The 27,073-nt window shown below is 41.5% G+C and overlaps 1 protein-coding gene across 4 annotated transcripts in view; it reads right to left on the bottom strand.

The window, feature by feature from the left end:
• Positions 1–27,073, bottom strand: part of sorbs2b (sorbin and SH3 domain containing 2b) — a 493,304-nt gene that overhangs the window by 154,179 nt on the left and 312,052 nt on the right. For all 4 annotated transcript variants that reach the window (XM_048526962.2, XM_048526963.2, XM_048526965.2 and 1 more), the window contains 2 exons: positions 22,835–22,891; positions 11,145–11,240 (listed from right to left, as the gene is read on the bottom strand). In XM_048526962.2, coding sequence (XP_048382919.1) covers positions 11,145–11,240; positions 22,835–22,844 — 106 coding nt within the window. In that variant the 5' untranslated portion in view covers positions 22,845–22,891. The remainder of the gene's footprint in view (positions 1–11,144; positions 11,241–22,834; positions 22,892–27,073) is intronic.

Genomic DNA, 27,073 nt, shown 5'->3' with positions numbered 1-27,073 from the left:
TGTTGGGTAGATGTCAGCGTTGTGGCTGTACAGGAATGGCTTGGCTCGAGGTACAGCAAGTTCTAGAGCAGATGTCTTCAGGACTATTGCCAGAATGTTGTCAGGGCCCATAGCCTTTGCAATATCTACGGCCTCCAACTTTTTCTGGCAATCATGTGGAATGAATCGAATTAGTTGAAAACTGACATCTGTGATGCTAGGGATCTCTACAGGAGACTGAGCTGGATCAGCCACTCGGCACTTCTGTCTGAAGATGAATACAAAGGTTTCAGCCTTGTGTATTGCACTATGTGCTGGGATTCCCACTTTTTAGGTTGGGGTTATTTGTGGAGCCTCCTGCTGTTAGATGTATAATTATCCGGACCATTTCATGATTGGATATGGCAGGAATGCAGAGCTTAGGTCTGATCTGTTGGTGCGGCATTGCTCAGCCCTATCTGTTGCATGCTGTTTCTGCTGTTTAACACGCAAATTGCCCTGCTTTGTAGCTTCACCAAGTTGATGCTTCATTTTCAGGTATGATTGGTGTTGTTCCTGGCAGGCACTTTGTGATTGAATACAGTTCTGCTACTGAATGCCTCCACTGCCTTGTGGATGTCTATGAATTTTGAGACGTTAGATCTGTTTGAAATCTGTTCCATTTAGCATGGTGATAGTGCCATACAACATGACAGAGGGTATCTTTGTCTCCACCCTGAACGTGTGATAGTCACTGCTACAAATACTGTCCCAGGGTGGACAGATCTGCAACTGGTGAAGATGGGATCAAAGATAACAAAGTGTGGAGCTTGATGAACACAGCAGGCCAAGCAGCATCTTAGGAGCACAAAAGCTGACGTTTCAGGCCTAGACCCATCATCAGAGGGGAAGTGCATTTTCCCCTCTTGTTAATTCCCTGACCACTAAGACCCAGTCTAGCAGCTATGTCCATTGGGTTCCACCAGCTCTAGCAGTAATGGGGTTGCAGATGCAATTTTGGTGAGGTTCCTATCCAGAGTACATTTTGTGTCCTTGCCACCCGCAGTGCTTCCCACAAGTGCTGTTCCATACAGAGGGGGAGTTGATTCATTGGCCAAGCTGGAGATGAGGTTGTGTGTTAGATGGCAATCATCAGGAGATTTCCTTACAAAATGCCTCAGTCTGGCTCAAAATCAGAAATTGCTGGAGGAACTCAGCAGATGTGGCAGCATCATGGACAACTGTTCTAAGGAAGGGCCACTGGGCTTGAAATGTTAACCCTGCTTTTTCTGCACCGACTCTATCGGCATATTTTCTGATTTCATTTTAGATTTCCAGCGTCTGCAGTTCTTTGATCTACTTCAGTATGGCTGTTTGAGTTGAATCTTCCAAAACAGCAGCAAGTTCCCCAAGAGATGACAGAAAAGCCATCCATGAGGCTTCAATCCAGACTGATGGGCTTAACCCGGGTTCCGTTGGGAAGGTAGGGAATCTCTCTATCTCCTGCCTGATTAAACGCCCTACCGCCAGCAAACTCATTAGAGGAGTGGCACAAGATTTTGCACAAAACTAGCCCATTTATTCACGAATTCTAACAGTCCACAAGTCAAAACCATCATTATTTTCATTATATAACATTTTGAAGTTGTAGCTTTTGTCCAGAAAAACATCATTACATATACACATATCAGAGATTGTTTTTCACATTGATGCCAAAAACACTTAAGTACAAAGCTTTCCAAAGCAAATTAAATTTTCTGCATTGTGTAATGGACAATGATTTATTTAACAGACATTTCATTATAATTCAGAGAAACCAGCCCCCGAGGATGACTATAAAATACTTATTGTTTCAGTTAATAATTTAAAATATGTGAATGAGGTCTTAAAGAATTACATTGGCAATTCAAAACTACAAGTCACTATAGGCCCTTAATAAACCAATCAGCTAATAAAATATTTACTGCTGTTGACAATTCATAACCACATCACTTACACCAACTATATTCTCAATCTAAAACCAGAATCAAGTCATTAATCTGTCCAAAGCCCACAGAATACTTGGAAATTCAGAAGTTTGTAACCAAATACAATTTTCTGTTGGAGTTAAGAAGTATCAGCAGCTCAATCTCAAAGTCAACGATGTCTTAAAGTAAAATTCAAATGAAGGTTGTTTTTTTTGAGTAAAGTGACACTGATGTGCAGAAATTAATAAAAGAGATCTTTGGAACACAGTTTCAGAAATCTGCTTCCATATTTATCTCCCACCGTTGTGGTTAGTTGTTGAGTCAGCTACGAGGCAACATTTGAGAAGACAAGAAAGTGACCAGTAGCAGGGTTTCACTGATTTCGCTTTTGTGTTCAATTTTAGAGATGTAAAGAAAGATGTGCTGCTGTGCTTTTCCAGTTTACACACGTACCTTTCAGCGCAGTCAGAGTAAATGGATGTCTAAGAGCTTTATCCTGTTCAGTGGAATAGAGCTGAAACCAAGCCCAGCCAAGTCATCAATTGTCTATAATTTGTATTAGCTTGCATATTGGTAGATTTTAGGAACCAGATGCAGTAGTAGCAGGAAAAATGATACCAAGCTTTTGACATTTTAAATCAATCACATTCTGTGGTATTCGTCAGAGGTCATCAGTCATAAGTATCAAATTATATCAATGGGTGGCACAGTGGTTAGCTCTGTTGCCTCACAGTTCCAGGGACCCAGGTTTGACTTCACCCTTGGGCAACTGTGGGTATTTGCACATTCTCCCCGTATCTGCATGGGTTTCCTCCCATAATCCAAAAATGTGCAGGTTAGATGGAACAGCCATGCTAAATTGCCTGGAGTGTCCAGAGATGTGCAGGCTAGGTGGGTTAGCCATGGGAAAGCTGGGTTATGGGGATAGGGTGGGATGATTTTTGGAGGATTAGTGCAGACCTGATGGGCTGATTGGCCTTTTTCTGCATGTTGGGTTTACAAAGAACAAGTACAAAGAAAATTACAGCACAGGTACAGGCCCTTCTGCCCTCTAAGCCTGCACCAGTCCAGATCCACTACCTAAACCTGTCGCCTATTTTCCAAGGATCTGTATCCCTATGCTCCCTGCCCATTCATGTATCTATCTAGATAAATCTTAAATGATGCTAGCATGCCTGCCTCTACCACCTCTGCTGGCAACGTGTTCCAGGCACCCACCACCCTCTGCATAAAGAACTTTCCACGCATGTCTCCCTTAAACTTTTCCCCTCTCACCTTGAACTCATGACCCCTCGTAATTGAGTCCCCCACTCTGGGGAAAAAGCTTTTTGCTATCCACCTTGTCTACACCCCTCATGATTTTGCAGACCTCAATCAGGTACCCCCCATCAATGGTTTCTACGGGAACCCAGCAGGATAATTTGCAAATATAAGTTACTGGAGTAGCCATTTCAGCATGAATGCCTCATCCCACTTTCTTCTATTTGCTTGTTTTATTGTTACCTTTTAAAACACTTCATCATTCAATTTTCTCCCCTCCCCTACATGCTGAATAAACAGTCATTTTAGCAGGAATACTGTTTCAAAGGAGCAGATGTCCTCCTGGACATTACACAAATGACAATCTTTCAAGCGTAAGCTTCCCACAACACAGGGCATCGCAGTTGTGTCTGACTGCCTGAAGTCTGTGTGATGTGCAATCCACAACAGGACTCTCGCCAGAGTTAGCAGAAGGGGAAGGCCTGTACTGAGTCCTCAATTGCTCCAGCCTAACCTATAATAGACTAATTTCAGACAGGCAAGGAATGAAACCGAGCTCTTTGAGCAAGGTTAGTGAGATTGATGATCAGATAATCAATGTTAATGATGATGGCTTGAAGAGAAATTTGGGCCAGGGTACTGGGAGAGTTCCACTACTCTTCGCTCATTAGGGACCTTTTGGTTCTCTCTGAGACTCCACACAGGCTTTCAATTAAACATCCCGTCAGAAGAAAACTCCTGTGATTGTCTGACATTCTGCTTCCGCTATTGAACACACAGAAGCATGTGAAATAGGAGCTGCAATGGTTGGCCCTTTGAGCCTGCTCCATCATCCCACTCAATATCGTGTTCACCCTTCTTCCCCCATACCCTTTGATTCCTTTAGTCTTCAGAAATATATCTAACTCTATCTGAAAACATTCGATGTTTCGGCCTCAACCACTTTCTGTGGCAGAGAATTCCAAAGGTTTGCCACTCTCGAGGTGAAGAAATTTCATTTCATTCCACTCCTAAATGGCCATCCCTGTATTCTTAAACTAAGGCTCCATCATTCGGGACTCCCCAGTCATCAGGAACATTCTTTCTGCATTTATCCTCTGTTGGTCTGTTTGAATTTTACAGGCTTCTACGAGATCCCTCCACATTTTTCCAGATTTCAATTAATAAAGTCCTAACCAATCCAACTTCCCTTCATATACACTTGTGTGATTACTTTTTCCAAGGGGTACATGTTACTATTTTTCACAAATGCAGCAATAAGCTCTGTTCAAGTTAATAGTAAGAGACGACCTGTCAACCAGGTCATGCCAAAGTTAACTGTGCTCAGACAGGGCAGCATTCAGGAGGATGCGATGGGTCCCAGAACTAGAGGCTAGCGTAGAAACTACACAGGCAGGGCACTGACCCTGATCCAGGTTGCTGCTGCAAAGTGCATGTTTGTGGATACCGAACATGAAAGAACTGGGCTTTTGGACGTTCAGCATTCACTGTCAAAACTCACGTGTGACGTAGTTCTTACTGGAATGGTGTTTCAATGGTGCCAGCTACAGAATTGCTGGGAATAGGAGGAATTTTTCAGAAGAAAGATTTAGCTTGGGCGCCATTGTTTGCTTCTGAACACAGAAACACGTGTGGGGGGGGGGGGGGGGGGGGGGGCGATGGCCTAGTGGGATTATTGCTGCACTGTTAATCCAGAGGCAAAGATAACATTCTGAGGATCCAGATTCGAATCCCAGCACGGCAGATGGTGGAATTCGAACTCAGAAGATGTCTGGAATTAAGAATCTAATGCTGACTGTGAATCCGTTGCCGACTGCCAGGAAACACCCACCTGGTTCACTAATGTCCTTTAGGGGAGGAAACTGTCATCCTTACCTGGTCTGGCTTACATGTGACTCCCGACCCACAGCAATGTGGCTGACTCTTAACTACCCTCCAGGCAATTACCGATGGGCAATAAATGCTGCCTGGTCAGGGACGCCCTCATCCCGTGAATGAATAAAGGACAGAAAACAGCATGAAGCAGAAGACCCATGCTGGACTCCAAGATTTGTGAAACAATCTTCCACAATTTTACCGAGATGAAGTCGTCAGGAATTAGAGTTCAGCACTTAAACTGCATGTGCTATTGCACAATTTAATTGAGTTCAACAATTTGGTTGTAATGGCTAATGGGAAAATGTGGCTGGAAAGCGCAGTTACTTGGCACAATTCCTCTCCATCATTTCTGGGACACATTCAGGGAAAATGCTGATGAGGCAGATGGAAGAAAGTGAAAGATTTAGAAAAAAACTGGAGATCCATTGTGGAATGAAAACCTCTAAAAATTGAAAGGGAAAGGAAAGATTCTCAAATTGTAGGGAAAAAGATATGATTTGGTCATATGTTAATGTAACCAAAGCTTAGTCAAGAAGCTTACTGTTTCTGAAACTGTGCTCTCGTATGTTTTAAAAGATTCATGCAGGAGCTCTCTAATGGCCTCACTTTGGAATTTTGGCATGTGGTGGGAGGCACAAGAAATAACTTGTTTGAAAATCATTTTGAAAAGCTTTCCTTTCAACAGTGTGGTTAACAATTTCCATCAATATTATCAAACAAAGAGGCCTGGGGTACAGGTGCATAGTTCCTTGAAACTGGAGTTGCAGGTAGGCAGGATGGTGAAGAAGGCATTTGGCTTCAATGGTCAGTGTGTTAAGTATGGGAGTTGAGAGATCATGCTATGGCTCTACAAGAACATTGTTGAAGCCAATTTGAGAAAACTGTGTACAAGTCTGGTCACCCTTCTACAGGAAAGATGTTGTTCAACTTGGAAGAGTTCAGAAAAGATTCTCAGGACGTTGCTGGGTTTAGACGGTTTGACCTATAGGGAGAGGCAGAAAAGGCTGGGGCTATTTTCCCTGGAACACTGGAAGCTGAGGGGTGACCTTATGGAGGTTTATAAAATCATGAGGGGTATGGATGGTGAATAGCCATGGCCTTTTTCCCAGGGGAATCTAAAACTAGAGGGCATAGGTTTAAAGTGAGGGGTAAACTCTAAAAGGGACCTGAGGGGCAATGTTTTCATGCAGAGAGTGGTACGTGTATGGAATAAGCTGCCAGAGGAAGTAGTGGAGGCAAATGCAATCATGTCGTTTAAAAGGTTTTAGATGGGTAAATGAATAGGAGAGGTTTAAAGGTATATGGGCCAAATGCTGGAAAATGGGATTGGATCACTTTAGGATAGCTGGTCAGCATGGATGAGTTGGACTGAAGGGTCTGCTTCCGTGCTGTATATCTCAGACTTTATCAGCCAAAACTCCGTACTATGGCCAGTGCAGCAGGTCTATAGGAAAAAGGCTCAAGGCAGACTCTTGAACCTGAGACAATTAGTTATGTTAACTGAAAGACAGCAGAACTGACAAAACTTGCTGTGTTGAATGGAAAACGTAGTGTTGCAGAACAAATAGAAAGCGTATTTCAGTGGACCAATCAGATTGGCTACTACAATAAGGACAGGGAAGGCAAGGGTAGTGAACACTAGGCATGACTGGGAATTTTGCTGCATAAGACTGTTAAGTAAACAAGTGAGTATTCAAACCCACATATATAAGACTTATATCAAGCAGTTCAAACTGGAAATCTTTGCAAATTCACCGAGTGAGGTGATGCAATGATTACCAATAACAGAGAAACTGGTTCAGGTAGGCACAGTAGCAACATTTAAAAATACATTTGGATAGAGTTTAGAGTGATATGGATGAAATGTGGTCAATTGGAGCTAGCTGACTGGACACAATGATCAGCATGGGCCAGTTTGGACTAAAGGACCTGTTTCCATGCTGTATTACTCTATGACTCTATAACTCCACTATCATTGACTGTCATTGTGACACCTGTCATTTCTACAATGGTCCAAATGAACGAGTTGGACATAATACAGAAATTGCTAGACAAAGCAAAACCTATGCTCGGACCACATATTATCTCCACGCAATGCTCAATGATTTATTAATTCACAATTTTACTTATAGAACAAGATGACAATTAGTGGCAGCAATTCAAGGCCCATTCAAGAAGCCCAACTGTGACATAATTTGGTAGAATACCACAATGTGAAGAATCCTCGAAAACAGGGAGAATCTATCTGACAGCCCTTAATGTACTGACTTCCAAAAGGAAAGTGGAATAAGTGGAATTGGGCGACCCACAAGCACAGCAAGGATGGTTGCATACTACCCAAAAAATGAGTAAATATGCTGCAAATGACTTCAGCACTACGCCAAGTGGGTGATAATTTTTGCTTGAATGAAGAAGGAATACGGACAAATAATATTTGATAAGCTTCAATAGGATGAAGAAGGTGACGTTTTGGGGAAACAGAGTTTATAGAATCATCAAGAAAGTGTTGTAAGGTAATGTTCAAGCCAATGTTCAAAGGTCCCAAAAGTAATCTTGCTAATTATTCTGGGCATAGCATAAACACAATGCACCAATGCTCCATTGGTATCTTGTGGTAACAGAGAAAAATAGGATCACTGAAGTCATCTCACTGACACCTACCCCCACTTTTATATTGGAATGGTACCTCAACAAGCAAGCAAAGTGGATGCAAGAAAGCATGCTGATGTTTGGAATAAAAACCCTTATGTTCTGAACACTGGGCACATTCACTCAATGACAAAACGTATACAACCAGTATCTCTCTGCAATCTTGGAAATTCCTGCAAATCTACAGAATCCCATTGCTGCTGTTGCTAATTAGAGTAGGAAAGGATGTCAGTCAAGGTTTCATCGGGAAAAGGCTGCTGGTAGTAAAATCTTCTTGAGTTGTCAGGGTTTCAGCTGCCATTTGGAGAGCCGGTGAGAGACATATGCTGCCTCTTACCAGCCAAGGTCCACTGAAACACCTGCCAATCAGGCAGGAACAAGACCAATGGTGGACATTCTTTTGGGCACAGGTCCCGGGGGCAGAAGTCCCACATGGTTGAATCACCAGCAAATCAAAGACCAGCAAATCTCAGGCTCAGCAGCAGCATGGAGGAGGCTGCGCCTGTTCACAAAGGACAGAATAGTTAGATTAAAAACTGAAAGAACTGTGGATGCTATATGTCAGGTACAGAAATAGGAATTGCTGGAAAATCTCAGCAGATCTGGCAGCATCTGTAAAGAAAAAGCCAGATTTAACGTTTTGGGTCCAAGGTCATCGGACCTTTTCTTGATGAAATCTTGACTAATGTCCTTTCCCTCTCTAATTAGCAACAGCAGCCAAAGAATTCTAGAGATTGGCAGGATTTTTCAAGACTGCAGGGTGACATTAGTTGCATATGTTTTGTCATCAAGCAAATATGCCCAGTGTTCAGAGCATAAGGGTTTTTATTCCAGTTCTGAGGAACGGTCACCAGACCCAAAATGTTAACTCTGATGTTTTCTTCACAGGTGGTGCCAGACCTGCTGAGCTTTTCCAGCAACTTGTGTTTTTGTTACAAATTTGTCAGATTGGCCTAATTATTCTCCTGTCTTAGGCCACTTGATTGTCACAAGCAGCGGAACACTGCAGTACATTTTCTGGCAATACTTACTCATAAATAAAGTCCCATAGGCATGGTTCCAGCTCCAAATTGAAATCCATAAGTTTTGAAGGGTAAGCTACACTTTCAAACCAAGTTACAGTGTTCTGCTATCATCACATCCTGAATTCTCAAAACGTCAGCAAGTTATATTTCCAACTGGAACTGATGTTAATATATCTCTGAGAATTGCTGAAATACAGATGTCTGCAGGTAAACTTATGTCTGATCTCAGCACAGTTGCAGAGAGTTCCTTATCCAGCAGGACTGCACGAGCTTGATCCAGACATAAAACTTTCCTAATTACTCTTGTTTTCATTGCTCAGCGTGCTGTTTGTTTTGTGAAGCCTTTGCTAGCAATCCCTCAAATATTGTGAAAGCCTCCATTTTGTTTAGAGTCATTGAAGTGCCTCAATAGATTCAGTTGCCCCAATGGTGTTTAATTAAAGTATTCTATCACCTCTTTTCTCTTTATAAATTTTTATTGCTCTTCTGACCCAAACATACAATAAATTGACAAATAATTGAGGGTGTCTTAGAATTCAGCCAAACTTGTTAGCCACGGTCATTCTTTTAAATCAAGCTGACTACAGTAACAAAAGTGAGCTACTTGAGCAGTGCATTTAATTCTGTGGGTTTGTATGAAGCTTTGATTTGGATGGAAAGAAAAATTCAACTAACTTCAGTATGCCCAGCATTGGGTCTGTTCAGGAGGATGTTGCGGTGAATCAGTTTCAGATTTAGAGAAGCATGTTCCCTTTGCAAAAGAAATCACAGAGGTGCAAAAAGGCAGAAAGTTCATTCGTTCCCATACATTTTCATACCACATCCAGATTGCCAAGTCCGTTGAATGTATTCCTGGCCATTACTTTACATGATTATCAGTGTCATCAACCAGCCTTGATACACTGATGTTTATATAACTCGTACACTGAAGTGTATAAAAGAAATGATAAAAGCACACAGGAGTAGAAATTTGGTTGTAAATCTTGTACAAAGTTTACCAACATACCAATGGGGCTGGCAGTGACCAGTTTCTGCTCATTGCTAACTTTATTGGGCCCAGTAGGTGGTGGTGTGGGCCTGAAAATCTTAGAATACATTCAAAGTGCTAGCCACATTAACAGACTCCAGAGAGCCAAATCCAGACTGTGCAACAGAGGGTTTAACTGCAAGAGGCTGGATTAGTTAGGATTATATTCACAAGAGTTTAGAAGGATGAGGTGAGGGCTCGCAGAAAGTTGTAAAATTCTAACTGGCCTACATACAATAAACGCAGGAAGGATGTTCCCAATGACCTGTGAGACAAAGGTTGCAGAGTAGGCCATTTAAGACAGAGATGAGGAGGAATTTCTTTACCCACAAAGTGGTGAGCCTGCGGAATTCTCTGTCACAGAAAGTTGTTGAGGTTAAACAATTGTATGTTTTCAAGAAGGAAACAGATATCATTCTTTAGGGCTAAAGGAATCAAAGTGTATGAGAACAGGGTACTGAGCTGGATGTTCAGTCATGGTCACACTGAAAAATGACGCAGAGGTTCAAAAGACTGAATAGTACATTCCAGCTCCTATATTCTATGTTTCTATAATATTGACTGGCACTCCCACCCACTCTACCTCCTATTAGGCCCAAGAGAACCTGAGCTGGTGAGGCCTAGACTCTATAAGACATCTTCCACAAGATTCAACATTCACAAGGGCACAAAGCAGTATTACTTCCCAGAGATGGCCCAACTGGAGTTGTAGGAAGAGGCTGCTCTGTGACAGAGGAGGCCCTACACAGGGCAGATTCTGATGCCATATATTTACAAGTGCTTGCATCCACTCTCAGCTTTGCAAAGCTACCATAGTCCAACAGGACCTGCTCTCTCATGAGAGAGAGATGACAGATTGTGAGGGTCACTACACACCTCAGGTTAGGGGTGAAACTGAGAAGGCAGGTTGTCAATATAACCTCAGCTAGTAAGGGAATTGAACACAAACTGTTAGCATCGCTCTGTATCACAAACCAACCATCCAGCCAACTGAACTAACTGACCCCTCACTCCAAACGTATACTCGTGAACACATGCCTGGATTTGAGAAGTGGTTTATGGTAGACCATAAGTGCCAGCCACAATATTCAGGGCTGCTCTTCTGCTGATGGGCTGAACTATCCAGGGAATAAATTTATGTACTCAGCTTATGTTTTAAAGGTTCACATTCCGACTTCTTGCAAATCCAGAAAAGATTTTGTTTTAAGTGAGATTATCCAACACTGAAAACTATAGAATTGTGGAGACGAGAAAAAACAAATCCCACTTTTAGTCCTTGGAGTTCACAACATTGCAGGAATAATCACACTTTTCATTTTTTACAAACCAGGCAGGAACACTCGAGCATTTTCACTACAGCGTAAGTGTTAATGTTAATACCTGCGACCAGCAACAAGTTGGGTGAGCTTTGCACTCTCTTCACAGAGGCTAATTTAACAGATGTAGCAGCACGTTTGCGAGCATAGCCACCGCTGTCTGAAAATACAGAACCACACAGATGCAGAGGATGCAAATCAGGCAAAGCAAATTGTGAGTAAGCAGGCATAACATTCAGTGGTAGAATATTTCAACTCAACTCAACCAAACCAAGCATATTATTCAAACATGCAAGGAAGCTGTCAGCTTTTAATTGTGTCCTTTCTTAAAAAAAAATGCACATAAAGATAAATAGCATTGTACATCTCAGAGAAGCAGGGCTTTCTTCATTTGTTAGACATACTACCACTATCGGACCAGCAGGTGCTAGGTGAACTTGGGCACGTGCAAAGCATAAGGAATGGCTGAGTGAAGGGGAGCCAGGATAGGTGCACGAGGTCAGTATTCCCATCAGATGGCCAGAATTTGAACCCACACGATGGGACGATGGCACGGTTGCTGGGGCCCAGGGCCTGCAAGCTCACAGCTGAGCTCAACCATAATGCTGCAGTGAGCTAAGGGGGGAATCTTCAGAAAGGCTCTCAGTCAGTAGCTACTGATATAGTGACAACGTGCATCAGCTGAATGACCTGACAAGGGATTAAGAAGCTCAATGTGAGAGAATCAGGCTACTGTAACGAAGATATGTATGAAAGAAATACCAAATGTACATTAATTAAGTGAACACAGCAGGCCAAGCAGCATCAGAGGAGCAGGAAAGCTGACGAGGATCTCGACCCGAAACATCAGCTTTCCTGCTCCTCTGATGCTGCCTGGCCTGCTGTGTTCATACAGCTTCACACCATGCTATCTCAGATTCTCCAGAATTGGCAGTTCCTACTATCTCTGTAAATTAATTAATATGCTCGTTATGGCGATCTTGGTAGAGATCAGCAACATGTCTATTTATTTTAGAATCTAAAAATCAAGGTATTTATCACAGAATTATGACATGAGGTTCACTTTTCAAATCAGAAAACTTTTATGACATAAAAGAAAAACAGCATGATAACAAGTAACATTAAATAGTCATGACATTAAAGATAGTAAAAGCTCATTGAATACAGATTTATACTTTAAGCCAAGCTCCAATTCAATGACCTGGGAGATGAAAAATGTAAATAAAAGTCCAAGAGCAACCAGATAAACAAATGTAAGAAATTCCTCGCTGTCCCCGACTACTGACTCACGAGAGTGTAGCACTTTCTGAGTCATTTTACCTGTAGAACTCCTTTGCCCAATAATTTGAGACAGAACTTGGAAGTGTTGTGTGCTTGGAAGGAACAGGTTACTTTAGAATGATGATTACGCTAACATTCTACAATCAGAGGTTTCTCTCGTCTCATGTCAGTTCTGTCACAGATTCATAGCAATTGATAATCATTGATTACCAGCACTTTCATTATTGTTTCATCACACAAATACCAGGATGCTAGAAGTTGGAAATAGGTGGCCATTGGCCTTCATCAACCAGCAGTTTCTGTACTTTTGGAAGCATACAAATTTGAAATTATGGGCTTAATTTTGTAAAATATTGGAAGTATATTGGACACCTAGATATGGGCATGCAGTGGAGTGTTGGCATGTTCTCCTTCTTTTAAATCGTACAGAATATTTACGGACCTGGAACCTTCCAAATATCATTTTTGTTGACTTAATGCGCTTTGGTGAATCTCGCTTTAATGTTTAAAAGGGGAGCAATTTTGTAAATATCAGCATGTAAGGAGCATTCAATAATTTGTGCAGATCTCAATAACAGAATTTAGCAGACATTTGAATTTTAAGATTTTTAAGTTCAACCACTGTAAAAGTCACACAGCACTGCTGTCAATTACAATTCTGATAATTTGGTCCTTTTACAGCTGGCGTGGAAGACACAGAGGATACTATAGGCATCAATGATGAAGTTCTGGTTAAAACAGCAAGTATGTAACAGATCAGTAGAAAAATGAAATTAGTAGACAGTTCAGTTAGTGAAATTTGTGGGATAAGGAGGAAAGCTTGGATCTGTTTGAGTAGCCAAAAACAATACTTAAAAATCAGGCTACAGCTTCAATGATAATAAAGTATGAAGCTGGATGAACAAAGCAGGCCAAGCAGCATCTCAGGAGCACAAAAACTGACGTTTCGGGTCTAGACCCTTGATGAAGGCTCCAGGCCCAAAACGTCAGCTTTTGTGCTCCTGAGATGCTGCTTGGCCTGCTTTGTTCATCCAGCTTCACACTTTAATATCTTGGATTCTCCAGCATCTGCAGTTCCCATTATCTCTGACACAGCTTCAATGAATTTCTTTGCTTTAATCATTTCAGGTGTAGGCTGGAGGGAGGGATGTCACATCAGCAGGCTTAAGGAATTTGCTGTCTTGATAGGGAAGATGCTGTTATATTTGATCTGCGGACTAACAGGGTCGAAAGCTGCTCACCCCAATCTTACGTCTGCAAATGTTCGAATTTTGTTTTAAAAATGGTGTGTCTCAAAACATTGAAATCATTCTCCTTTTGCATATTCGCTGTCACATTGCAAGCTTCTCAAATTGTTGAATATGCAAGGTCCCCTGGTGGCCCTTTGTTAGTCCCTTCAAAGGTTATGCACAAATTCAAGTATTCCCTAAAAGTTGATCAGCAGTAATGAGGTAGGATTTGCATTAGATCCATAAAAGAGAATTGAGAAAACATTTTTTTTAAAATAGCACAGCTACAGAAAGCATTTTCACAAACGGTCACTTCAACCATGAGATTTAAAATCAAATTAGACAGATATTTGAGATTAAAAAAATTAAAATGTAAGGAGAAATGACATTATAATACATAGCTCTCACAAGGAGCTGGCACAATGGGGCCAAACAGCTCATTCTATGTTGGTGATAATGGGAACTGCAGATGCTAGAGAATCCAAGATAACAAAGTGTGGAGCTGGATGAACACAGCGGGCCAAGCAGCAACTTAGGAGCACAAGAGCTGACGTTTCGGGCCTAGACCCTTCATCAGAGCCATCAGAGACCCCTCTGATGAAGAGTCTAGGCCCAAAACATCAGCTTGTGAGCTCCTGAGATGCTGCTTGGCCAGCTGTGTTCATCCAGCTTCACATTTTGTTATCTTAGCTCATTGTATGTTGATGTATTCCTTTTATTCTTTCAAGAGATGTGTGTGCTACTGACAATGTTTGTTACATATCCCTAATTGCCAATGAATTGAGTGACCTACTAAGGTATCTGAAGGGCTATTAAGTGTCAATTACGTTGCTGTTGGTCTAGAGTCATGGATAGGGCTTCAAACTAAATACTGGGTGGCGGTGGAGGGGGGGGGGGGGGGGTGTCAGTTCATTTGCAAAAAAATTGCGGGAAATGTCAAAGGCCGAGGAGGGCTCTATTGAATTCATAAAGTTTCTGAAACAAATAATAAGAGAGAGTGCGGAAAGGCTCACTAATCTAACTTCAGGCACAAAGGGCCAACTGTGAGAATGGGGGGCAATCAATACTGGACTGAGGGTGTTGTACTTAAGTGCATGCAGTATGCAAAACAAGGTAAATGAGCTTGTGATGCAGATTGAAATTGGCAGGAATGATGTTGTAGGTATCATAGAAGTGTGTCTGCAAGGGGATCAGGGCTAGGAGTGGTGGCTCAGTGGTTAGTACCGTTGCCTCATAGCACCAGGGACCTGAGTTTGATTCCAACCCTGGGTAACTGTGTGCGGTTTGCATGTTATGCCCGTTTCTGTCGGGTGCTCCAGTTTCCTCCCAAAGATGTGCAGGTTACATGGAATGTCCATAGTGTCCAGGCATGTGCAAGCTAGAAAGATCAGCCATGGGAATGTGGGCCTATAGCAACAGGGTGGGGGCTTGGCTTTGGTGGGTGGCTATTTGGAGGGTGGGTGTAGATTTGATGGGCTGAATGGCCTCCTTCCGCCCTTGAGGGACTTTTAAATATCCAAGGATACACATTCTTTTGAAAGAGAGATAGATGGCCTGGAAAAGGTGGAGTTGCCTTGTTAGCAAGAAATGATATTAAATCACTAGCATGAAACAATATAGGGGTCAGAAGGCATAGAATCTGTGTCGGTAGAGTCGAGGAACTGCAAAGGAAAAATGACCATGATGGGAGTTATTTACAGAACCCCCCCCAGTAGTATGAATGTGGATTAAAAAATAAATCAAAGGCACCACTACAATAATCAGGGGGGAATTTCAATATGCAGGCAGACTGGGAAGATTAGGTTGGTAGCAGATCCCAAGAAAAGGGTTTTGTGGAATGTCTATCGGATGGGTTGTGGTAAAGCCTACCGAGGAGCAAACAATTCCGGATTTGGTGATGTGTAATGAGACAAGCTTGATTAAGGAGCATAAGGTGAAGGAAACCCGAGGGGGCAGTGACCAGAATGTAGATCACAGAATCTCTACTGTATGGAAACAGGCCCTTTGGCCCAACCAGTCCACACCAACCCCCAGAGCATCCCACCCAGACCCCATCCCCCTATAACTCACCTAATCTGCACATCCCTGAACACTATGGGCAATTTAGCATGGCCAATCCACCTAGCCTGCAGATCTTTGGGCTGTGGGAGGAAACCGGAGCACCCGGAGGAAACCCACACAGACACGGGGAGCATGTACAAACTTCACACAGACAGACAGTCGCCTGAACTGGGTTCCTGGTGCTGTGAGGCAGCAATGCTAACCATTGAGGTGCCATATGTTAGAATTCACCCTGCAGTTTGGGAGGGAGAAGCTGTTGAGTAAGGGTAACTACGAAGACATGAGGGGGGTATTGACCAGAAGTGATTGGAAAGACAGCCTAGCAGGGAAGATGGTGGAGCAGCAATGTAAGAGTGATGGTGTTCAGGCCAAGGTACTGTCATGGATAAAGAATTAGCTGACTAGCAGAAGGCACAGGGTAGGGATAAAGAGGTCTTTTTCAGGATGGCAGCTGGTGATTAGTGGAGTTCCATACAGGTCCATGTTGGGATCACAACTATTCACGTTATACATTAATGATCTAGGTGAGGAACTAAGGGCATTGATACTAACTTTGCAGATGACACAAAGGTAGGTGTAGGGACAAGTGATGTTGAGGAAGTGGAGATGCTGCGGAAGGACCTGGACAGGGGAGAATGACCAAATAAGTGACAGGTGTAGTCCCATGTGGGATAGTTGAGGTTATGCAATTTGGCATGAAGAACAGAGGCATTGCTATTTTCTGATAAGACTACGGTGACTTGAGTCTATTTTCTGAATGGGGAAAGGCTTCCAAAATCTGAAGGGAAATAGGAGTCTGGGGTCAGGATTCTATTAAGGTTAATATACAGGTTTGGTTTGCAGTTAGGAAGGCAAATGTTCGCATTTGTTTTGAAACACCAAGAATACAAGATCAGGGATGTACTGTTGAGGCTGCACAAGGCTCTGGTCAGACCCCATTTGGAATACTGCAAGTTGTTCTGATCCCCATATCTAAAGAAGGATGTGCTGGTATGGAAGGGGGTCTAGAGGAGGTTCACAAGAGTAATCCAGGGATGAAGGGCTTGTTGTACGAAGTGCAGTTGAAGACCCTGTGTCTGTGCTCAGTGGAGTTTAGAAGATGAGGGTGGGTTTCATTGAAATTTCCTAACTACTGAGAGGCCTGGATAGAGTGGACATGAAGAAGATGTTTCTACCAGTCGGAGAGCCTAGGACCTGAGGGCACAGTCTCAGAGTGAAGGGACGAATCTTTCGAACTGAGATGAGCAGGAATTTGTTCAGCCAGAGGGTGGTTAATCTGTGGAACTCATTGCTTCAAAAGGTTGTGGAGGCCAAGTCATTGAGTGTATTTAAGACAAGAGATAGATAAGTTCTCGATTGGTAAAGGGATCAAGAGTTACAGGAAGAAAGCAGGAGAATGGAGTTGAGAAACATACCAGCCATAATCAAATAACAGACCTGGCCTGATGGGCCAAATGGTTTAACTCTTCTCCTTTTATCTTACATAAACTATTAAAATAGCCTGGAAACCCAACTTTTCTTGAGAATAAAATTCTTGGTTGGTATCACTACACGCATCGCATTTCTACACACATGTTTTTCAAATAACAATCATTTTTCCAGTTAATAACCAGCTGAATGTTTCTCAAATATTTATTCAGTTACCTATAATCCATTTTAATCACAGTAGGTTTCACGACTAAACCATTCATTTCATGTAGAGTAGAGTATTAACAAGGTATAACAGCACAAAAGCCTTTGGTAACATTTTGTGAAAGGCATTTTTTGAAGTAGTTGCAAAATATTTTTATAGTTATGCTACATTAATCATCAGAGCTTATAAAACTTTTCACTCAATGCTATTCCTTATTAAGCATTAGTAACAAAGCTCCACATGTGGACAGGAATATGTTTTCTTAAATGTTTCCAGGAGGTACAGCTAAAGCAATTATAGTAAAAGAGGAGAAAATTACAAGAAAACGGAAACTTACAGTGCATTCTAGGATAAGATGTATTATTATTGTGTCAATAATAAATATTAACTGTTTTCCAATGTCATAACAGGCTGCAGCAAGCAGTCCAAAGGTAAAATGAACTAACAGTTTTAAACTTTGTTCAGCACATGTTCTTGCTGAACATTTGCTTCAGGCTGAGTCTTAATAGTTGGTTCGATGTTATTTTTGTTCTGTACATGTTCAAAAATATATTATAATTACTAGCAGTTTACAATAAATCAAAGTCAAGCAAACGTTCAAATTCTTTGAAACTCTTAACGTTTAAATTCCTTTGAAGCAAAATTGTATTTCTTCAAAAAGAAATAGGTATAATTAGAAGCCTATTTACCACACTAAATTTCTTTTACAAGTTCTCAACTACATACATTCAGTCCCTAGGGTTCTCTTAGGATAGTCAAAAACAATGCAAGTAAACTGCTTCACTTTAGCTTCATCGTTCCCCAATGTTGTACTGAGCTTAGGAAGAATAAAGGAAACAAAATTTCTCACAGAGTCTTACCATAGTACTATCACTTGAAACTGAAAGGTAAAATGGCTGCATAGAAAAAAGGCAAAACAACATTTGACTCAGTTTGAAAGAACTGTTCAGTTATTTGTTATTACCCATTTAAAGATTAATAATTGGGGAAAAACATTCTTAAAAATCAGTTGCACATTATTGCAAAATAACATAGTTGTAATATACATGACTCACTAGGAATCTAGTAAATGGCTTGTAGCCTATGTTGGATGAATGTAGTTAAGGATATATATTAGGTACTTTGTCACATTATGGTAGAAGAGGAAATGTTACTGGATAGGAATGGGTTCCAAAGGTGCAGCCATTGGGGACTGGTAGCTCATGATCAGTCTAAAGATGGCAACAGATACAGAGGTTTGATACCTTTCTTAGTATATAGCTTTCACTCATTCTATTTTCCAAGATCCTCAGGAACATAGGCCCCTGGATTTGAAAGGGGCACTTGGGAGGAAAGAAGATTAATATGGTCTAGTCTGTGGATGTGGGTATAAATTAATCATTGCCATGCAATACTTTAGACAGAAAAGTCACTTTTTCCTCTGGCTATCTTGTTTCACGTCCACTAAAAACCCAGCCGAAAGCCTGAAAACAAAAAGTGATCTTTCAGAAATCTTCAGTGTAAAGATTAAAAGACAGTTGTCACCACTGACTCTCAAATCCAGTCTGCAAGATGACAAAAACAGTCACAATTCAGTTTAGAATTCAGCATTTAGAATTCTTCTCCAACAGGGGATTTTGAACAATTTGTGAACTTCTGAAGCAGTCTTAGCTTTGGATTACATCTTAAAATGGCCTAAAATCCACAGAGTTTGGGATTAAATTTCAAAACTGAATTATTGCCCAATGTCTGAATTATACAGGAAAGATACAGCTTTCCTTGTCCCCAAAAAAATTCCTACATGGATGTGGATAATTAGACACCGAGTTCTTATTTTCCTTTAGTCATTCAGGCAACTGACAGAAAAGCTCATCACCATCCATAATTCTCCTCACAACGTTCCCAGCAATGAGCACAATTATCAAGGTTGAGGATACAATCTCCCTTCCAACTGGTCTGCTGGGCATTAGAAGGTCAAATGACATTGAATAATTTAAACATTTCAGTAGTTATTCAGTAGCTTAATGACTAACTCATTATAAAGGCACATTCCAAATATGGTTGTATTTCATGCTGGTGTTATTGTGGGCTTGGTGACGCAGATCTATGTGATATTCGGGACCCCAGATTGGCAATAAGTTTGATGAAAACCTGCATTATTATCTTAGAAACTTAATGTCAACATAAAGCATTTCAGCTTTTGTATAGATACTAAACCTGTGCAATAAATGAAGTATGAGGTCGCCAGACTCCAACAGAACACTCACCTCCATAGAATGTTACCCCAGTGTCAGATCAGCTCCCCACCTTGAGATTCAATTTGCATATACACTAGAAGGTCAAGGTCACTATAGTCTTACCAGACCATAGGGCTGCTCTCTCATCAGACAGAGTCAGTGGATGGCAGTTTAGCCGGAGGATTGTCACATTTCAGGTGATGGGAGGGTTTCAGAAGGTGGAACCTTCATGGTGATGTGAGCTGGTGTGGGAATTGAACCCATGATGTTGGCACTACACTATCATAAACCAGCTATCCAGCCAACTAAGCTATTTAGCCTCCAATTACTAGGTCAACCCGAACAATCTCAGTTGTACTGTGAATGAACTAAGAGATTCGGCATTCACCTCTACTTGATTTTTATTTGTTTTACCCAGTAGCTTGCAAAAAAATCTTTGTCTGATTCCGTGTTTCTTTAATTAGGAAGTAGAAATGAGACTGTGCGAAAATTGAGCACAAGTGGGACACTGGCATTTTGAGGGAGAGGGCTGCCTCTTTAAAAAAGTTTGCATGCATCATGGAAATAATTATTAAAATAGGGAATTAAAAGGTTTTAAAAAGGCAGTCAAACACGGATTGCCAAAAAACATCATTCTGCATCCCAGCGCCAGAGTGTTGCAAGTGACAGGTCATTATTAGACTTCATGCTCCTCAGTGTGGAGACTCTTCTGTAACAATCGGGTGTCTGAATGTTCTAAAGGCGCTGCCACCAGTTTAACGTTCTTACAGGGGTTGGAGAGGGCTATTTTAACCATTCTGTCACTGTAGCTATGTCCCTAAATCTGAGCCAAGAGGCCTGGGCTCAAGACCCACCTGTTCCAGAGGTGAGTCATAATGTCCCTGAAGATTGATTAAAAATACCTAAAAACACACTGGATACAAATTTATGTTCATTTCAAATTTCTGTTGCATGAATTGACAAAAAGAAAGTTCTCTGATGTAAAAACATTAGCGAAAGCTTGTATGTATAATCTCAGTGCAGGTTTAATATCAGAAACAGAATACAACACTCCATTTAGCAATCAGAAACATGTACTTTGTAAACAATGAGCAGTTAGATAATTTAAATCACCTGAAGAAAAGATTACAATTTACCCAAGTAATTCTAGGGAAAAAACCTTTCCAGAATACATAAAACTAACTCCCCACATGACAAGTGAACATTAAAAGACACCATTTTTATAATAGTCCAGTTAGGCCATCTAGTGCCTCGAAACTCACAAGTCAATAGCAACAGAAACAGTTTTAGTGAAAACTCTAGCATAATATGTTAAGTAACTTGCATCTAAAAGGAGCTAAGGGGAAAACCCAGATCTGTGAAAAAGTGATACTTATTCACAAATTGCACATTGTTTGATTAGATCATCAATAAAACATGATAAATCTTTACATACGATGTACAGAAGTAATGTTAGCCTGAGTATGCTTATTCACTTTTCAGCCAATAGCTCATTGCTTGGTCATATGATTTACTTTAAATGGAATGTGATTCACAAGGCTAAAGCTAATTGAAAAATGTATCTAAATAAAAACTGAGAGAACTATGGAAGCTGTAAATCAGGAAAAATGTATCTGTCTGCTTCTCCTGAATTAGCCAGTTTAAGGAGTTGATTTAGGTTAAATGGCATGTTTGACCAGCCATCACAATCTCATACTTGACAAAGCAAGGAGTGCACGTTCCCTCTTCATTTTCTGTTACTGCCCTGCTGGGACTCCTGCTGTTTTGATAATGGTCTGGAAGCAACACATTTAACAGCAATTCTCAGAGAAAATAATCCTGTAACGCTATTAGCACAATATTAGTGCCCATCTAAACACACACACTGCGCCAGCGTTGGGAAGAGCGGAGGTGGAATCAATTAAAGGTAAAACTAATCAAATAGCAGTCAAGCCCTTCCAAATATGAAAATCCCTAGCTCTGTTGGCACAGCGAATGACAAAATGCAGTAAGGAACATCAAAAGCACACACATCCTGCATGTTTTCACATAAAATCTTGCTTGACTCCATTGTCATTCTCCATTCCACACTGAACCAAATGTCTGATTCCGCCATTCTCAAACCTTATCAAATTTGTTATGTCAAAATCTTGCAGTCTTCTAACAAAGAATATTGGCAATGATAACTCTGAAGCAAAAAACTTAGTTGTTTCACCACGGTTAATCTCCTCAATATTTTCTCCATCTCTGCTCCAGGTGAACATGCCCCATTACTTTTGAATCTTTCCATCTTTTCACTACTATTTTCACTTTTGCTTTGAGCTCTGAGGAAGGGTCACCAGGCTCGAAACGTTAACTCTGTCTTTTTTTCCTTCACAGATGCTGCCAGGCCTGCTGAACTTTCCCAGCAACTTCTGTTTTTGTTCCTGATTCACAGCATCCACAGTTCTTTCAGTTTTTGTTTTTACTTTAACTTCGCTTCTTTTTGTGTGGTCTTTTTTTAAAAATTCAGCTTCTAGTGTTTTTTCTTTTTCTCAAAAAAGCTGCTGTATGCGAACACTGTTAAGAGAGGTCTGGGAGCCAGGCAGGCCACTCTGTCCGCTGAGAAGCAGACAGCAATTGCTCCTTTCAAAACGGAACTAGTAAAGGAGCTGCTGAATTAAAGACAGACAAGGCCGACATGCGCCGAACGTTGTGCAGTAATGTTCTGAACATCCACAGTGTCCCTAGAAAGAAAAAATCAGGATCTCGACTGCCAAGGAGCGGGTGAGCCCTGCTGGAAATCCACCAGTAGGCTCTGAGTGAATAAAACAGTGGCTTCAATTGTGACGTTTGCTGCAGTTGAGTAGTTTGCTAACGTCAAGCTGACAAATGACAAATGGTCAATTAGTTAGGCATTCGGTGCACATATGGTTCAGGAGAGGGGAGAACAAAATTGTAACCAAAAGTAATGAGGGGAATAGCAAATAAAAACAAACCCTAGCTTTAGCAGAAAAATTTTGGGAAAATTTCATTTAAGAATATTTTCTAGATTATTTGGTCCACAGGAATCTTGCCTTAAATTTGAAATTCAGACTAAAAACAACCGATAAAAGCAAATTGCTTCTGAAATCTGCTACTCAAAAGACCTTTCAAAATGTACGACTCAGTACTTGGCTCATCATTTAGTATTTCAAGCACAGCAGTTCTTATAAGTTGCAAATGTCTGATTCATGAATGTTTTAGAAGTGTGAATTACCTAACCTTTACTTGCTCTTCAAATAAAACTTGATACATTTCTGTTTTAATTCCTTTGGCATGTCTAGGTTACTGTGAGCAACACATTAAGCCTTCTCCTTAAGAGACCTGTACATACCTGTATTCATGGCGATAAGTGGACCAGCTGCTCTATTCCAGAAAATTCACTTTACCCCTGAAAAATAAATAGAATTCAGCTGCTTTATAGCAATCCAGACCAAACATGGCAATGTAAAACAAAGCAAGAATCCTTCAGTGATTTGCAACTGCAAATCATTAGATCGTACATTCTGAAAACCCTCCTACTTGAATGAGATGGGTTCCTGTCTTATTTATCAGAATAGACTGGAATCCATGTTATTTAACAGGGATACAACTGTCCTCATTTTGGTGTCATGTATCTGAAAAGGAATGCTTATAAATATGACTGGTGTGTCAATTATTGTACATTATCATAGAAAAGAAGTCTTTATCTCAGTTAGTATAAATACTTACTATAAATCTCATACCAGTCAAGTGAAATCCCACACAGAACTAGATGAAGCAGCTTCTCTGCCACAAGAGTGTGAAACAGTAACACTGTAATGTACTTCCAAACTCCACGGCATTTGCCACTATGATGTCAATTAAGCATATTAAGTGTGCCTCTCTCTATAATATACATGTGGCTGTGGAAAGAAAATAAATCACATGATTTGATAAAACACACAATACTCCCAAGATACACAGAACATAGAACATTACAGCACAGTTCAGGCCCTTCAGCCCTCGATGTTGTGCCGACCTGTCATACCGATCTCAAGCCCATCTAACCTACACTATTCCATGTACGTCCATATGCTTGTCCAATGACGGCTTAAATGTACCTAAAGTTGGCGAATCTACTACCGTTGCAGGCAAAACGTTCCATTCCCTTACTACTCTCTGAGTAAAGAAACTACCTCTGACATCTGTCCTATATCATTCACCCCTCAATTTAAAGCTATGCCCCCTCGTGCTCGCCGTCACCATCCGAGGAAAAAGGCTCTCCCTATCCACCCTATCTAACCCTCTGATTATTTTATATATTTCAATTAAGTCACCTCTCAACCTTCTTCTCTCTGATGAAAACAGCCTCAAGTCCCTCAGCCTTTCCTTGTAAGACCTTCCCTCCATACCAGGCAACATCCTAGTAAATCTCCTCTGCACCCTTTCCAAAGCTTCCACATCCTTCTTATAATGCGGTGACCAGAACTGTACACAATATTCCAAGTGCAGCCGCACCAGAGTTTTGTACAGCTTCACCATAACCTCTTGGTTCCGGAACTCGATCCCTCTATTAATACAAGCTAAAACACTGTATGCCTTCTTAACAGCCCTGTCAACCTGGGTGGCAACTTTCAAGGATCTGTGTACATGGACATCGAGATCTCTCTGCTCATCTATACTGCTAAGAATCTTACCATTAGCCCTGTACTTTGCCTTCTGGTTACTCCTACCAAAGTGCATCATCTCACACTTGTCTGCATTAAACTCCATTTGCCACCTCTCAGCCCAGCTCTGCAACTTACCTATGTCTCTCAGCCCAGCTCTGCAACTTATCTATGTCTCTCAGCCCAGCTCTGCAACTTATCTATACACAAGGGAAAAAGTGGAAGGCAGAAAATAAAAAATGTCATGGAATGTGCTAAGCCTGAGGATCGAAGTTTCTGCTGGTTTAGCAGCATCAACATATTCAAATTGTCTTCTTCGGCGTCTTAGCCAACAGGCTGATTCTGTACAGGAAAGTCAGACGACGCAGTTGCGGTCCTTTAGAAAAGATCAATAGCACCTAGTAATGGAAGATGGATTAGGCCAGGGTAGAGAGAAGCAACGGGAGGGAGGAACAATTCATTGGTCGGGGATAAGCTCAATAATGGAGAGAAATGAGTGAAGCAAATTGGGAGGGTGGTAGGGCATGATCACTTCATGGAGTGGGCATCAGTGTTAAGGGATATTGCTGTCAACATGTTTCTTTGTGTAGAGAAAATAAATATTGCACAAATTTCACGGCTCATCTTTGGATGAGACAAACTATCCAAGCGGAACAATGATCCTAAATCTGGGCAGTAGTTCATTCTGGTTTTACCCTGAAGTGTTCAGCAGTCTGTTGTTTCTACAATAACTGTAGTTCAGCTCCAAGTATTTTTGAGAGTCTCAATTTTTTAAAATCTGAAGATTTATTGCAAAGCTGAAAGAGGCTTTTTAAAAATTTCATTTATGGGACATGGGTGTTGCTGGCTGGACCAGCCACTTCATGTTGATTCCTAGGTTGTCCTTGAGAAGATGGTGGGGAGCTGCCTTCCTGAGCTGCTGCAGGCCCATCTGCCATGTGTTGACCCACAATACCCTTAGGGAGGGAATTCCAGGATCTTGACCCAGTGAAAATGAAGGAACGGAGAAATATTTCCTAGCCAGGATGGTTAATGATTTGGAGGGAAACTTGCAGGTGGTGGAGCTCCCATGTATCTTCTGCCTTTGACTTTGTAGATGGTAAAATTGTGGATTTGGAAGGTTGGAAGCTAACTCAGGAGCCTTCTTGTAGATAGCACACAGTGCTGCTACAGAACATTGGTGATAGAGGGAGTGGATATGTGAGGATTTGGCGCCAATCATGTTGGTCATTTTGTCCTGGATTGGGTGAAGTTTCTTGAGTGTTGTTGGAGATGCATCTATCCAGGCAAGCTGACAGTATTCCACTACGCTCCTGCCTTACACCTTTTGGCTTGTTGTCAGGAGGTGAATTACTTGCTGCAGTACTCCTAGCCTCTGACATGCTCTGGTAGCCTCTGTATTTATACAGCTGTTGTCTATCAGGAGCAGAAAGTTTCAAATCAGAGATTAGTCATGACACAAATTGCCAGTGGCAGTATTTGGAACCATGTACAAGCAACTTTGGCTCAGCATTCATCAACCTTATACATCTACTACCACCGTATTGCTATCTGTTACACTTCACTCTATTATGGCAAATAAAATAAAGAGAAACTCTGGAGGGTATCGATAGCTCAATGGTGCCACAGCCATGACAATTTTAATAAGCTTCAATACTACAGTTACATTACCTGTTAATTGAATTTATTGCAAGAGATCATAAATAGCTGCAATATGTTGCAGCCTTTACATTTATATGGTGGTTCTTCACAATGCTTCTCCCTTCCATCCAGTCCTTTCACACATATTGGAAGGTAATGTTCTCATTACCAGATTCTGTGTTCGGGTGCTTGAATTCCATACAGGCAAAAACACACAAACAAACTTGGTTGTTTAAAAACTAGTTTGAAAATACAACACTAAGAACAGAATCTAGGTACTTTGCACCCAAGATGGCGCTGTGAGTGTTGACATTATACACTTTTCACTGTACTCCTGTATCCTGTACTTGAGTACATGTCACAACAAAACTTAAATCTAAATCTAAAAATTCATCTTCCAGGCACCACATTGAAAACGTGCCCAGACAGCATTTTACCCTCTGAACTTAGGAGCATTATTCAAGCTCTGCTCATCACCTTTGGGGCGTCAGAGACCTGGGATAAAAAGGCAACTCTACAATTTTGGGATGCATCCCTGAAGGTTCCCATGAATGCTGAGCGCGGGAAAAGGGAAGTGCCTTTCCACAAGGATAGTAACAACAGGCTGTCTCAGTGGACACAGACAACCTGGACAGAGGGAGCTGTGGAGGTCAATACATGTGGACAGCTCATGAAAACCTAGTACCAGAAAAGGGTGAATGATGGTCTCCTCCCACAGTGCAAAGATGTGCAGGCTAGATGGATTGGCCACGCTGGATTTCCCATAGTGTTCAGGAATGTGTCAGTTAGGTGGTTTATAGGGGGATGGGTCTGGGTGGGATGTCTGAGGGTGTGTGTAGACTTGTTGGGCCGAAGGGCCTGTTTCCACACTGTAGGGTTTCTATGATTCTATGATCTGCACTGTTGTGCCGGGGTATGCTCAATGGCCTACCCAAAGTTTTGTGCCTCTTATCGCGAGATTTAGCATTGTAAGGTTGCCACTGCACAGGATTGTTACACAGTGACTATGCACCAAGTATCTCCACCAGTTACCTCAAAAAAAATCGGTATCTGTCACTTTAGCTACTGGTGTAGCCCAACTGGCAGCACAGTGACACTGCCTCTCACATATCTGCCAGGGCTCATACCTAAAAGGAGATATAGCACTGAGCAGCTCATTCATCAGCAGCTCACTGTCCCTTCGTTACAACCAAGAGAACTTGCACATCACTTGACTTTTCAGCAATGGTTAGCACGGGACAAGACACTACCACGAGGCTTTGGGATACAGGAATAGCAGACAACCCAGGTCAGACGATGGTCTG

This window comes from Stegostoma tigrinum, chromosome 3 (assembly GCF_030684315.1).
Source record: "Stegostoma tigrinum isolate sSteTig4 chromosome 3, sSteTig4.hap1, whole genome shotgun sequence".
Lineage (NCBI taxonomy): Eukaryota > Metazoa > Chordata > Chondrichthyes > Orectolobiformes > Stegostomatidae > Stegostoma > Stegostoma tigrinum.
This window is presented reverse-complemented; position numbering and strand designations above follow the sequence as displayed.